The sequence below is a fragment of the Ahaetulla prasina genome, chromosome 1, assembly GCF_028640845.1.
Source record: "Ahaetulla prasina isolate Xishuangbanna chromosome 1, ASM2864084v1, whole genome shotgun sequence".
In the NCBI taxonomy this organism is placed as follows: Eukaryota; Metazoa; Chordata; class Lepidosauria; order Squamata; family Colubridae; genus Ahaetulla; species Ahaetulla prasina.
Genome location: NC_080539.1, coordinates 81,953,577 through 81,969,577, shown reverse-complemented (window position 1 = coordinate 81,969,577; position 16,001 = coordinate 81,953,577). Strand labels below are relative to the sequence as shown.

The 16,001-nt window shown below is 35.9% G+C and overlaps 1 protein-coding gene across 1 annotated transcript in view; it reads left to right on the top strand.

The window, feature by feature from the left end:
- Window positions 1–16,001, top strand: part of RYR2 (ryanodine receptor 2) — a 231,018-nt gene that overhangs the window by 39,809 nt on the left and 175,208 nt on the right. The window contains exons 10-11 of the mRNA XM_058171339.1: window positions 2,066–2,162; window positions 14,371–14,445. Coding sequence (XP_058027322.1) covers window positions 2,066–2,162; window positions 14,371–14,445 — 172 coding nt within the window. The remainder of the gene's footprint in view (window positions 1–2,065; window positions 2,163–14,370; window positions 14,446–16,001) is intronic.

The following is a 16,001-nucleotide window of genomic DNA, read 5'->3' as shown; positions in this document are numbered from 1 at the left end:
CATTCCTGGAGGGTTTTTAAAGAACAGACTGGACAATCCTTTGTCTGAAACAGTATAGGATCTCTTGCTTGAGGAGTGGGGACTGGACTAGAAGATCACTGTTAGTTTGGGATATGTTCAGAGCCCACACATCTGATGACATAAAAAAATTGGCAAAGTCATCTCAAGTCACTTTGGCCGTTATTCCAGGTGGGCTTACATCTGTATTGCAGCCCCTAGATGTCAGTTTAAATAAACCTTTCAAGGACCGTGTGCGAAGGATGTGGCATGAATGGATGACATCTGGTCAAGCTCGTCTGACAAAAGTTGGAAATCTGAGAAAGCCAGACATAGAACTAATAGCACAGTGGGTTCGTGATGCATGGGAAGATATTCCAGAGGACATGGTGCAACGTGCCTTCAAGAAATGTGGCATTAGTAATGCTATGGATGGCAGTGAAGACAGCGCATTGTATGAGAGTGACAGCAGTGATGATGACGACTGTGAACTCAGTGATGACGACAACGTATATGCGGATAACATCACAGAAGCTGAAGTAGCTGAAGCTCTGTTTGGACAAACAGATGATGAGGAGGAGACCTCCAGTTTTGAGGGATTTTAGCTCTCGTTAGCTTGGTTGCTGTTACTTTTAAAGATACTGTATTTTTGATACCATATTCTTTTTGGGGACCCCCTTTTGCACTTTTATTGTTTTTCGTTCAAATAAATATTCATGTTATTTTACTTGGCTCTATCTTTATTTTTTACATTGACCAGTAGCTGCCTCATTTCCCACCCTAGGCTTATACTCGAGTCAATAGTTTTTCCCAGTTTTTTGTGGTAAAATTAGGTACCTCGGCTTATATTTGGGTCGGCTTATACTCGAGTATATACGGTAATTGAAAATAAGCAACTTTTATACATTTGGCATATGCTAACACCAATATAATAATTAGCTTTGTGGAAGGAAAGCTGTTTTTAAATTTTTGGTGTATAAAATTCTTCCTATCTTTTCTGTGCTATTTTTAACTTTTCTGGTGCCTTTGAGTATGTTGACTCCTGGGAACCTCTTGGACTAGTCCCTGAAGTTTTCTTTGCAAGGTTTTTCAGAAGTGGTTTGCCATTACCTTCTTCATAAGACTGAGAAAGAATGACTGGCTCAACGTTACTCAACTGATTTCATGCCTAAGGCAGGACTAGAACTCACATTCTCCCAGTTTTTAGCTGGTGCCTGAACCACTACACCAAATTGACTCTCTTTTCTGTGCTTACTAATGAAGCTATATTGAAACTTTTAGTGTATAAAAAAGTTAAGTTTCTTTTGCACTGGTTTGCTTGGCAATTTTTTCATGAATATTTAAAAATACTAATTTTTCAATCTATCATAGAGGCTTCACCATTTTAGAAGTATGGTTCAGCCCTTCAAAATATTTGTATCAAAAACATTTCTTTATCCTGTGATGCAGAAAAAGTTCTTAGATAATCAATTAATTTTGTTGAATAGTGCAGTTTTCTTCTGTAGCTATTATTAATCTCTGTAATGATAGTATCTGTAACCATTTGAAATTAATTATGGCATAGTACGTGAACAAAATATGAACAAAATCCTATTTTATTCAGGATTTATTCATAATTGAATAAATTTCTATTGATGTCCATATTTTGCATCACATTTTATAGATAATAGAGATAATCTGAGTTGTAAAGGAAAATTAAAATATAATTAATGCATAAAAATCTGTTTTGGCAAGTGAATTATATGTATTGTTCCAAGCAGACTTCAGATAGTATTTACAGAAGTCCTATATTGTACAGCATGCCTGTAGAGACTATACTTTGGAAACAATAAAGTTTTCATAGAATTTAATGAGGAAGACCTTATGGTACATGAAATTGTCTCATTAGATGACAATACATGCTATTCTGAATCTATCATTTCCATTTGTCCTAGTATAGTCTTTTGAAAATTAAATACAAAACTGAGAAACTGAACTAATATCAAGAATGTTTAGAAGTTGATGAAAAATTTTAGGGAGATAGGATTAATTTTAAAATATACAACCTTTCATTTGCTTCGCATTATAGGCTATCTAATAGGAGGTGATGTACTGAGGTTATTACATGGTCACATGGATGAATGTCTGACGGTTCCTTCAGGAGAACATGGAGAAGAGCAGAGAAGGTAAATGTTTGTTAAATAAAACAAAGGCTATTAAGAGAACCCGCTTAAATAGATATACATCAATGTGCTCTTGGACATTGTAAGACAAAATTTCTCAGTGATCTATTCATTAATATTATCATGAATACAGTTTTGTAATGCCTGCAAAGCAAAGGATTTCGCAGTAGAAATTAGGATTGTATATGGTTTGAAACTGATTTAGAAGAACTGCTTTGGGTCTCGTAAACACTGCCGCTTGTCTGCCATCAATTAAAGACATAATGGGTATGTCTAGTTTAATGAAAAGAAGGACCAGGGGAGACATGATAGCAGTGTTCCAATATCTCAGGAGCCACCATAGAGAAGAGGTAGTCAAGCTATTCTCCAAAGCACCTGAGGGTAGGACAAGAAGCAATGGGTGGAAACTAATGAAGGAGAGAAGCAACTTAGAACTAAGGAGAAATTTCCTGACAGTTAGAACAATTAATCAGTGGAACAACTTGCCTCCAGAAGTTATGAATGCTCCAACACTGGAAGTTTTAAAGAACATATCGGATAACCATTTGTCTGAAGTGGTGTTTCCTGCCTTAGCAGGGGGTTGGACTAGAAGATCTCCGAGGTTTCTTCCAACTCTGTTATTCTATTCTAAAGCATGTTTATTTTCTTCATAAAAATAAAAAACTTTTACTATATTTTAATGAACAACAGTGAGATGTCTTTCACTCTTTCCAAATGTCAAAGTATGCACAGCTCTAAAATAAGTACATATAGCTTTATGGTAATCAAGTAGCAGCAAGTTATTTAACATTAATTAAAATAAGGTTTAGGTGACTGGTTTTTGAATGTTAATATTTAAATCTAATCTAATGTAAAAAATATTTGGAGAAAAGACTCTCTATTAAAGATATAGCCACATGATTTTCTAGGTATGCAGTTGTCATATCAGAATTTGAAGAGGAGAAACTTGCAAATACTTAACCTGGCTGTAAAATACAATGAACATTGTATGACCGCAAGGACCTATGACCATAATTCTGGCCTCAATTATGATCATAAATTGAGAGCTATCTATATTTCATGGAATTGCCCTCTTGACTGAGGTCAACTTTAATTTAATGAAAATAATATTTTTTCCTGGAATATAGTATCTCCAAAACTGGTGTTGGGAATTTTTATGAAGTATCTTAGGAAATTTAAAATTGAATTGAATTAAATTGAATAAGTAAACACTTATTAAAGCATATAATTTTACATTTCTAAGATATAAAATATATTCCTATGAATTATATTGAAAAAGTTCTTTGGTAGCAGACTTGACCAAGGACCATGACCAAGATGTCAGGAAGCTTGATAAGAATAGAAAATACATTCTTAACAAAATTCATATAACCCCTTTCCCAGTTATAAATGAAGCATTATTTAAAATTAATAGAAATGAAGGGGTTTCTGACTGTGAGTGGCCTTTTTATGAGAAGAACATTGGCAACAAATAGATAAATCTTGAATTTTATAGGAACATTTCTTATCAGTATAACTTGATCATCTGAGCAGTTCATAGAAAAGGGCTAGTCTGAAGTGAATTAAGTTTGAATTAGCCCACGGCCTACAGAACTAGTCAATTTGTTATCTTCATTTACTGAAAGTAGAAATAATATTTTAAAATCTTCTCATTTTCTTGTTGCTGCCCATAGTACCTGGGGCTTGCCTCAGGGATTGGCATGTGTGAGAGATACAAAATAATGTAGTAGCAGCTCTCAGAGCTGAACTCAGAAGGAAAAGTAATTATCTTGTGTCACTCCATTTTTTTCTGGAAAAATATTGTCCATAAGAGAAATATATATCTTTTGAGAATGCTAGTTATCATTACATCATTACATTTGACGATGCTTGTTATCATTACCTGAATCATTCAAACAGATTTTGCCTAAAGAGACAGTCATTGAAATACCGCTATATTTTAGTATTTACACTTTTCTCACTTTTGTAATGCAGTTCTTCAGTTGAAAATGTGTATGTAAATGAAAATATAAAATTGTTATTTTTAAAAAAAGATAAACTAATAAAATCACATACAAAATAATATGCTAGGAGAAATGTGCATGAAGATGAATATGCAGGTATTCCTTCACTTATGACCACAATTGAGTCACAATTTCTGTTGTTAAGCAATTAAGTGAGCATTGGCCAATTTTATGACATTACATAAAATATAACCTCACTGCAGTTGTTAAGTGAATCATGTAGTTGTTAAATGAATCCAACTTCCTTCATTGACTTTGCTTGTTGGAAGCCAGTTGGGAAGTTTGCAGATGGTGATCACATGATCAGGGGATGTTGCCGCTGTCGTAAATACATGCCGGTTGCACTCAAATTTTGATCACATGACCATTGGGATACTCAGTTGTAAGTGCGAGAACTGGTTATAAGCCATTTTTTCAGTGCCATTGTAACTTTGAATGATCACTAAGTGAATGGTTATAAATCAAAAGACTACCTGTATAGCTTTATGTATATTGTAATTTATAGTTATATACGGTAGTTCTTCATTTTCAAGTTTGTTTCATACAAACGTAAGGATGAAAATATGAGAAACTGTGTACCCCTAATTTAGCCCACACTTAGGTTTTGTTGAATGATAAAAACAGATTAAATTCAGAGAACTCATGAGTCCACTCTTATGATTGTCTGAATATCTTCAAATTGCTTTGAGAAAATTCAGTCATAAGCAAATAACTTAAGATATTTGGCTCTTTTTCCTCAGAAGTAAAGGTGGAAATGGATACGTTATGCCCCTCTGAGGCAAAAGTTTCATCCTTAAACTTTCCCACGCTCTTTCTCAATCTAAAAAGGAAGTCTTGAAAATGTTTCTTTTTACCTATTTAGTGGCTTAATTGTGTTACAGACTTACCCTTCGGTGGTCCTCAAAAAATAATCTAAAAATATTTTTTTCTAAAAAGAATGTGCAGCCTCCTGATTGAAGAAAATACTTTGCCTCTGGATTAGGTAGATTAAATGTTCAAATTGTTCCCTAATTAAACTATTCTTTATGATTACCCTAAAACAGTATTTATTTATTTATTTATTTATTTATTTATTTATTTATTTATTTATTTATTTATTTATTTAGTCACACAGTATATATACGCATAAGCATGAAATAACTATACAATATAAAAGCATATATATAGGTATAAGTATGTAATAACTATATTAATTGGATATAACAAAAGGAAACAATAGGACAGGAATGGTAGACACGCTTGTGCTCTTATGCACGCCCCTTACAGACCTCTTAGAAATGGGGTGAGGTCAATAGTAGGCAGTTTTTGGTTGAAGCTTTGGGGATTTTGGGAAGAGACCACAGAGACAGGTAGTTTATTCCAAGCATTAACAACTCTGTTACTGAAGTCATATTTTCTGCAATCAAGATTGGAGCAGTTTACATTAAGCTTAAATCTATTGTGTGCTCATGTATTGTTGCAATTGAAGCTGAAGTAGTCTTTAACAGGAAGGACATTGTAATAGATGATTTTATGAGTTAAACTCAGGTCATGTCGAAGGTGGTAGTTCTAAATTTTCTAAGCCCAGGATTTCAAGTCTGGTGGCATAAGGTATTTTGTTGTATTCAGAGGAGTGGAGAACTCTTCTTGTAAAATATTTCTGGACACGTTCAATTGTATTGATGTCAGAAATGTGGTATGGGTTCCAGACAGTCGAGCTGTATTCAAGAATTGGTCTAGCAAATGTTTTATATGCTCTGGTTTGTAGTGTAGTGTTTTTGGAGAAGAAGCTACACAAGATTAGGTTTACAACTCTTAAAGCCTTTTTTGCGATGTAGTTGCAGTGGGCTTTGGCACTTAAATCATTTGATATGAAAACTCCAAGGTCTTTAACAGGGTGGGGGTCATCTGTAAGGTAATGTCCATCAAGCTTGTACTTAGTGTTTAGGTTCTTTTTTCCAATATGTAGGACTGAGCTTTTGCTCAGTCAATGGTTAAACAGATTCTGAGATTGTTAAATGCATGCACTTTTCAAATTGTTTAAACCTTTAATGAAAAACTACATTTTAGTTAAAATACATTAATATCACATTAAAAACAATTAATTTCAGATTATCTTTATATAGTAACCCTCAAGTAACCCTCAAGCTACTGCTTCTATTCCTAGTTATCATAATCTCCAAAATTGTGTAAGGCAAAGTATTTTAATGAGCACAATATGACTATAACATTACCATATAGTAAACTTTACTGAAGAGTACATTATATTGTGCCCTTTAAACTCATCATAGCCAGTACAAAAAAGGCAATACAAATAATTGAAGAGTTGAAACAATTCCCTTGTGAAGAAAGTAGTGTACTTCAAACAAACAAACAAACAAACAAGTTGTGGGGGAAGAAAATTTATACCCATTTCTTCTTCACGTACCTGCCCAGCATGCACTGCAGTCACCTGACTGTGGTGTGTGTGTGTGTGTGTGTGTGTGGGAGAGAGAGAGAGAGAGAGAGAGAGAGAGAGAGAACAATTTACAACAGGGGTACTTTATGGGCTATAAAGCACCTGTTCTGTGACTGCCATAACTTCAAACATTTATACACATCTCAAGGCCTCTGAATTTATATCTTGATATAAAAATAATGAATAATAACTAAATGACCTTTTGCAAAATATGCAATGTAGATCTTTGTAGGAGATTCGTGAGTGCATTTTTCAAAAATCCTTCTTCACAAGTGAACTTTTTTACTTTCCCCGGTTTTTATTTATTTATTTATTAAAATTTAAAATTTAGATTAACTTTTAGATTTAGATTTTAGGAATTAGATTAATTTTTAGATTAACTTTTAGATTTAAAATTTAAAATTTAAAATTTAAAATTTAAAATTTAAAATTTAAAATTTAGATTAACTTTTAGATTTAAAATTTAGATTAACTTTTAGATTTAAAATTTAAAATTTAAAATTTAAAATTTAAAATTTAGATTAACTTTTAGATTTAAAATTTAACACTATTATGCCAGTCCGCTTTAATGAATAAATATGTTTTGAGCTCACGACGGAAGGTCCAAGATCAGGCACTTGACGAGGCCGGGGAAGTTCGTTCCAGGCGTCACTGCCCCACAGAGAAGGCCCTACTCCTGGGGCCGCCAGCCGACACTGTTTGGCGGACGGCACCTGAGGAGACCCTCTCTGTGCGAGCGACGGGTCGGTGGGAGGCAAAGGGTAACAGCAGGCGGTCTCGTAAGTACCGGGTCCTAAGCCATGGGCGCTTTAAAGATAGTTACCAAAATCTTGAGCGCACCCGAAAGACCACAGGAAGCCAGTGCAAGCTATGGAGCAGCGATGTCACGTGGGAGCCACGAGCGGCTCCGTTACTACTCAGCGCTCCGCATTCTGGACTAACTGCAGCCTCCGGGTGCACCTCAAGGGCAGCCCCATGTAGAGAGCATTGCAATAATCCAGCCTAGGCGTAACCAGGCGTGGTGACCGTGCATAAGGCATCCCGGTCAAGGAAGGGACGCAACTGGCGAACCAGGCGAACCTGGTAAAAGGCCCTCCTGGCGACGGCCGCCAGATGTTCATCAAAAGACAGCCGTCCATCCAGGAGGGCGCCCAAGTTGCGAACCACCTCCTTTGGGGCCACTAACTCGCCCCCACCAGTCAGCTGCGGAGGCAGCTGGCTGTACCGAAGTGCCACTCCGTCTTGGAGAGATTGAGCTTGAGTCTGTTTCTCCCCATCCAGACCCGTACAGCTTCCAGGCACGGGACAGCACTTGACCGCCGTTGGGGTGGTCCGGGGTGGAGAAGTACAGCTGAGTATCATCAGCGTACAGATGATAACTCACCCCGAAACCACTGATGACCTCACCCAGCGGCTTCATATAGATGTTGAACAGGGTAGGCGAGAGAATCGACCCCTGAGGCACCCCACAAGTGAGGCGCCTCGAGGACGACCTCTGCCCCCCTGTCAACACCGTCTGCGACCGGTCAGAGAGATAGGAGGAGAACCACCGATGAATGGTGCCCCCCACTCCCAATCCCTCCAACCGGCGCAGCAGGATACCATGGTCGATGGTATCGAAAGCCGCTGAGAGATCTAATAGGACCAAGGCAGAGGAGCAACCCCTGTCCCTGGCCCTCCAGAGGTCATCCACCGATGCGACCAAAGCCGTTGAATATTTATTTTTAGATTTGTTCTGCCTTTGGTTTTTTTTTTTAATAACTATATATAGTTTTGCACATAGTTCATTTTTCCCCTAAGTGGTAGCAATTTGTAAAGGCAACCATTATAATAAAATAATCTCCATAGCATCTTTAAACTTGCTGTAGTCTAATAAATAATGCTATATATAATTGTAATTTATTTATAAACTCTGCTTTAGTCTACAGTTGGGAAAGGAAATAATTTATTTGATGTAGAAATATATAATAATAAAAAGTTGGTTTACTCATACCAATTAACTGGCTATTTAGGAAGCACATTATATTTGCTGGATATTTTTGAAGAAGAGTATTGGTCTATGGTGGCAAAAAAAATCAAAGGGATCAGGATTTTTGGCAAACAAGAAATTAATAGTATCATTGAGTGAGAGATTGCTGAAGATATATACATCAAGAAAGTTCCAGGCAATCTCAGAATATCTCAGTGAACTTAATGGGTATTAATATATTAGAGTTCTTACAATTCTTAATTCATAAGTATTTATAATCTGTCTCACATGAAACCTGCATCTCTATAATTCCTGTGAAGGTGTGCTCAGTTGTTTTTTTCAACAATGTTTTCATTGTCTTTAGCTCGAAAAGCCTCTTCATAAGACAGATCTGTATAAATTTAAAAGTCTTCTCATTGCAAAATAGCCAAATAGGATTTCTATCACATTTCTGTGAGTCTTTCACACCCATCTCTCCAAACAAAGAAGCAAGAAGAATGAAGAATTAGCAGCAGGGGAGATTTTGGAAAAGTTAGATTAATTTTTTAGATTAACTTTTTAGATTTAAAATTTAAAATTTAGATTAACTTTTTAGATTTAGATTTTTAGGAATTAGATTAATTCCTAAGAGGTCTGTAAGGGGTGTGCATAAGAGTATCAGTGTGCCTACCGTCCCTGTCCTAATGTTCCCTTTAATTGTATTCACTTTATGTATTCAATTCATGCTTTTACTTATATATATTATCTATATATTATCTAATATGTACTCAGCAAAATTAAATAAAAAATAATAATCAAACTGTCTTTTTTCCCTACTTTCACCAACTTCCCAATTTAAATCCTGCATCATTTTAGCTATTCTATGCACCTAGTTTGCAGCTCATAAAACTCTTTTAAAGATTCCTCCTTGTAATTTTTTGGAAAAGAGTATAAAAGATTCTGCTACAAATTTTTGTAGGAATGGATTTTGATTTTTGTGTTAAATTAAAGATGGAAGAAGTGAAAGTCACCCACGAGAGACTTTAAAAAATGAAGAACTGGAGATTTTTCACTTTGTAAAATGTACAGTTTAGCTGAGGGATTTCTCCTCATCTCTATATATTACAAATATGGTTTCAATGTCTGCACAGATGCCATCCATATGTTCTACAGCTGAGCTGATTTTGGTAACCCTAAATACTCCCTTGCATTACATAACTGAAGGATATTGAATTGTATACCGTACTTTCTTCTGATTACAATTGATTCATGTTCAAGATTGCTATGCCTTCTGAATTTACTATACTTTTTCTTGCATTTTTAAATAATTACTCTGCATTTTCTCCCCCTAAATTTACTGTTTGTCTTTTGTCAGTAATTCACAACCTGAATGTCTTGGCTTGTTTAGATGCTGTATCAAGTGTCCCAGATTCAGATGGATATTTTCTCTTCCTTTTAGATTTGGGCAAAGGCTTCTGAGTGGATTCAGGTGGTCACTCTCAATGTTTCACGAAGATATACAATAGCTGATATCACTTTAGGGTCTTGAATGAATGAGAAATCTGTCCATTGAAATCTTCTCCATAATCTATACAGAGACACCATCATCACTCTAGAAAATACTACATGGTCACTAACTCTTTTTACTAGTACTTTACTTTTCCTTTATGTACACTGAGAGCATATGCATCAAGACAAATTCCTTATGTGTCCAATCACACTTGACTAATAAAAAAAAATTCTATTCTATTCTATTCTATTCTATTCTATTCTATTCTATTCTATTCTATTCTATTCTATTCTATTCTGTTTACCTCAATTAATATTTTCTGTTCTGATTATTGGGTGAGCCTGTAGAAATTTATCTCAATTTTATTCTTTATTTTATTTTTAACGGCTTCTGTTGTAATACTGTTACCTTTTCTTATTTAGTATCAAGAGCACAGCTCAAAAATAAAATGACTGCCATGAATGGGTGTGTGCTGAAGGGAAAACACAGATTTTTTGCCTAATCATAGCAGCAATTCCTTTCTATTAGTAGTTTCATCACCTACAAACTACACATTCATCTCTATCAATCACACCAGGGAGCTCTATCAATCATTATCACTATCTATCAATCTGGATGAGGACTTGTTGACCTTCTCATCACAAGACATTTAGTACTATACTTGTTGTTTTTAGTTGCAAAGTCGTGTCTGACCCATCATGACCCCATGGACAATGTTCTTCCAGGCCTTCCTGTCATCTATCATCCTCTGGAGTCCATTTAAGCTCACGCCTACTGCTTCAGTGACTCCATCCAGCCACCTTGTTTTCTGTCGTCCCTGTTGTGGCTCCAGCCGCCACCCCCCCGGGCCTGGCCCCCTGCCAGAGAGTGACTCAGAGAGTGAGGGGGAAGGGCTGTCAGGGCTCCCTTCTGCAGGGCTGGCTTCCCTGGCTCAGCTCCAGGAGCCAGAGGCAGGCCAGGTGGAAGAGGTGACAAAGCCTCTTTCTCCTGTATCTCCCCTCACCCAGAAAACACTTCCAGACCCAGCTGAGGACAATTAGTCCTGGTTAGATCCCAGGTTTCATAGATAAGAGAGGCAGGAACAACAGAAGCAAGGGTGGGGCAGGCCTAGAAAGTGCTGAGTCACGGAGCCACACCCCACAGGGTATAAAAGCAGGAGGGGCTGCTATATTGCTTCGTGATGAACAAATCCAATTGCCTGGAGAGAATTTGAGCTGAAGTGCTATTTATTCCTGGCTTTCTGGTTGACATGCCGGCATCAAGGAAGATAACAGAATAACCTTGGCAGACGCTTGCTGGGTTGCTGCCAGAGCTGATAGCTGCCGTGGACTCAATTGCCGGTTAATTGAATCATTTCTCGTGCCTCCTGGACTGAGGTGGGGGACAGAACAGTCCCATTTTTCTTTTGCCCTCAATCTTTCCCAGCATTAGGCTCTTCTCCAGTGAGTCCTTTCTTCTCATTAGGTGGCCAAAGTATTTGAGTTTCATCTTCAGGATCTGGCCTTCTAAAGAGCAGTCAGGATTGATGATCTCTAGCACTGACCAGTTTGATCGCCTCACAGTCCAAGGGACTCTCAGTAGTCTTCTCCAGCACCATAGTTCAAAGGCCTCAATTCTTTGGTGCTCAGCCTTTCTTATGGTCCAACTTTCACAGCCATACATTGCAACTGGGAAAACCATAGCGTTGACTATACACACTTTTATTGGCAGGGTGTACACAGTACTATACTAAGCAAATGCTATGAATGAAAAGCTGGGAAGCTAGCTGATATGTAGCTGATAATTCAGGGTGTGGAATTCAGTGCATTGACTCTGATTTTCACAGTGATGTTACTACAGTAGCACTGTTCCATGCTACTAAGGACTTGTATCAGAGGCTAGTTTTCATTATTCCAATTCAAAGGATTCACAGGTAATGAAGCATTGTGCATTGTATGGACCTGGATGTACCAGATTTTTCTTAGCAACAATATAATTCTTGGAGGAAAGACATCCCTTTTTGAATGCCAGTTAACAAAATCCCACTTTGAAATTGCTATTTTAATTGCTATACTTTTAGGAGTATAAAAAATAGGGATTTATCCTAAACACTGAGCTTGACTGCATGATCTAAAGTACATGGGTGGTTGGTATCAATTGCTTCAGTCTACTTTTTCTAAGATTGTGTAGATTATAGGGCATAATCAGTCAAGACTATTTCATGAATTATCGTTGCAGTGCCATAATTCTTTGGTGTATTCTCTTTTCTTTTACTATTCTACTTGAAATATAGATGCTTCTCTGCACAAAAGCAATCAAAGTTTTCCATTCACAGGATTTTATTTCTATTGCTTTATGTTTCCAAGCTGAGATAGTACCCTGAAACCAAATCTCAAGACATGTTGTTTCATTACTCCTTGTACGTTTTAGGTTGAGATATTTACATCCATACTTCCACAACTGCACCACAGAGATTGGTTAACATAGGTTGTTTTAAACAGTGTATGTTTCCATATCAGCATTTCTATGGATCGTAAATCCAATTCTTTCAATTCAATGTTGTTCCCTCTGGTCTTTCAATATCACCTCAAGTATTTGCAAAGTTCATGCATATGTGGTGATCTGCTATTCAAGGAATTTAGATACTTTATTTTTCCAGTAATTCTTTATTGGTCTATCTAATGGTAGAAGATATGTGTATCAACTTCATTATTAAATTAGCTATTCTAGATTTTAGATATATATGACAACTATGAAAATCTCAAATGACCTTGCAATCCACATTTTTAGCACTTATGCTTAATTCTTATAGGATTAATTTTTCTTGGATCTAGCAAGGAAATGATGTTCATTGCTCTTTTCTTTATATATTTTTGTACATTTCATTTGCGCTCAACTGCTTATACTCATTCATCATTTTCATCAATGGTAGCAAAGCTATACCATCTCAGTCAAGAATATCTGTTTTTTCCACATTTCCCCCCCCACATTCCTAACTATTTTAGTCATTAAAGAAGATAAGTTTCCAGGGCATGACTATAAGACAGATACAATCTGCTTCAAAAAAGAAGCTGTTTGTCAATATAAATAAACTTCAATTTAGAAGCCCTTAAACTTTCAAGAGAAGGTTAACAGGCAAGATACTCCATGTGGCCAAGGATAAATCTGCAACCATATTTGAAGATGTTTCAGTAAAGAAGAGGAAGAGTTGTAGTGAGATATTAACCATAAACAAATTTTGTTAGCAATTTTTTGTCTTAACTAGGCTGTTGTTTTTTTCAGTGTTATTTTCTGCTTAATCACACAGTTTAAAATATTATTGGAAATCATGGCATAATATATTTCTGTTTGGTCTGACTTTCTGATTTGTTTAGACCACTATGTTGATATCTGGATTATGTAACCTACTATGCTTGGTTGAATAACATTATCTTTTATGCTACATTAATTGGCTTGGTCTACCTCTGATAAGTGTATAGTTTACTATGCAAGGGACGATAATAAAGAGGGACAGTTTGCTCACTAACTGTTTCATTGATTGGCAGTCTCTGCATTCACACAAATTTCTGCTTTCCCAGTGTGGGTACTTACCTCACTGAGGTAAGTAATAGTTCTTCATGTATGTTCAATGGGAGGAAACATTTGGCATCCCTTCAAATCAGCTCAGCTCTGGAATGTTCTGATGGTTTCTGCCCAGGAACACGAAATTCATTCAATGAATGCTCAGATGACTGCTTATAAAACCACAGAAACAGGTAAGCAACCTGATCCTTTTCTAATTTTTAAAAAGCCTGAATGCTTACAAGAGCGTCGTGCTCTTTGGATCTTCTCTGTTTCTCCAGCACTTCCAGGAATGAGTATATGGCTATATAATATGGTATGGCCTTGTCCTTCCAAGAAACTCTGAAGGAAAGAGACAGTTTCCAAACTCATTTCTTAATGCAGCTTTATATAACTCTGAATTTTTAAAAATTAAGCAAAGACATGAATTCACCACCTTATAATTTTCAAAAAAGAAATGCTGTTCACTTTGGTAGCTGTTAAAAATATATATATATATACCTTGCAAAAAGTTCCAGAGCTGTCCTATTGCATTGGTAAGGATATTATGTAATGCAGTCTAATGCACGCTCTTACTGCTTTGAGAAAGGTTATCTGAGATTAAAAATGTAAATTTTAAAAGAGTTTGAGTGTGTACACATTGTTTTGGTTATTGTAGATGTAATATTTATTTTAACCAATTTCTGCACTGGCCAAATACATTTCCGGGGAAAACAATTGGTTTTTAGCACAAATATCTAAAAAAACGTCGGAAAATGTCTTTTGTATTGTAGAACTGTCCATTATGAAGGTGGTGCTGTGTCAATTCATGCTCGTTCTCTTTGGCGATTGGAGACTTTGAGGGTTGCGTAAGTAAATGCTGGCATAATATATCCATTATGATAACTAATATTCCCTTTTATTAAATGAAGAGGGTTTTTTTGTTATTGTTACAAAAATCATAGTATGCTAAAAGGTTTTGATTCCATTTGGAAATAGTACCAAAATAATAATGTTCAATGACTTAAGATATCATTTGAAATTAATTGTAAGTATGTTTATTGATGCATATTGCGGCCATATACTGTCTGTTTCAAAATATTTGTTTTGAGGAAATCCTGCAGAAATGAATGCTTATTGATTGATTGCTTAATGAGAGTATCTGTAAACAAAGATTATGTCACAGTTCTGTTTGAAAAATTAAAAGCTCAAATTTTTAGCATTTGATTAGCCTCAGATTATGATTTGACAAATATACAGTATTTTTGCTTTAAATTCAGTTCGGCAGTAATGATGTGCTAATAATTGTATAAAGAAGAATCTTCTTTCATATCAGAACATATTCCAACCACTCAGTGAACTTGGGCATATTTCTTCTTCACTTTTCTCTCCTGTGTTGTTTTATTGAAAAGTAAAACATTTAGTTAAAATAATTAAAAGGACTATTTTAATCATTAGCATACCTCTGTCTTCTTCACCTGTTACGGGAAAACTTACATTTTCAGTTGAAGGAGAAAAGACCACGAAGGATTGGAGAAACAAGAATTATTTATTTAATTATCTGCGCAAATAGGTACAGACTTCCACTTGCATGGAAAAACAAAGTCTGGATCCCTGACACCCCCAAGCATAGCATTTTATACCTTAGATGCAGTACATGGCATAACAGGAAAATACGAAATGATACATAATTGGCTTTCAGTAAACTTGACTATATATGGCAGTATCATACACCTTCTAAGACACGAGACAACCTCTGACACGCATCATTACTTTCAGTACCCATTTCATATACATTGAGTTACAAAAATCAAAACTGATAAACAGCCTACAGTATGTAGAAATAGTTCTTTCTGGTTACAACACAGTGCGTCTGCCAAGCTAGCCACTTCTGCTTTTCACAGATTCAGTGATTTTCCATAAGAGATAGTTAAGATTTGATGGTACAGTTCACACAAATTTCTAACTGAGTCTTAGGTATTAGGGGTCGATATACAAAAGGGGTTCTTTATGGGGTCCTTATCACACCCATACATAAATACACAATTCTTAAAGCAAGCAAATTAATTTCAGTTGCTGGGAGAGGGTTTTTCTGTCAATGCATGTAGGTCAATTTGATCTGCGTTATGTAAAGAATGAATATTTATTATATACAATATTGTAAACAGAACTCAGAATTTTGCAGCCTTCTGTTGGTTATATTTGGGAATCTGCTTAACTGACCCTATATGTCTTTTTTGTTCCAAAAACACTGGAGCAGTAGATTATATGATGAAAATATTTTGTTATGAACTCAGTTATTACAATATTACAAATATGCCACTTAAATATAAATGAATAAATGAATATCTCATATGTGGACTTTACAGGTCTCATTTCTTTCTGTTGATTTCATGGATGTAGATTTGTTTGTCTTCTGATGGCC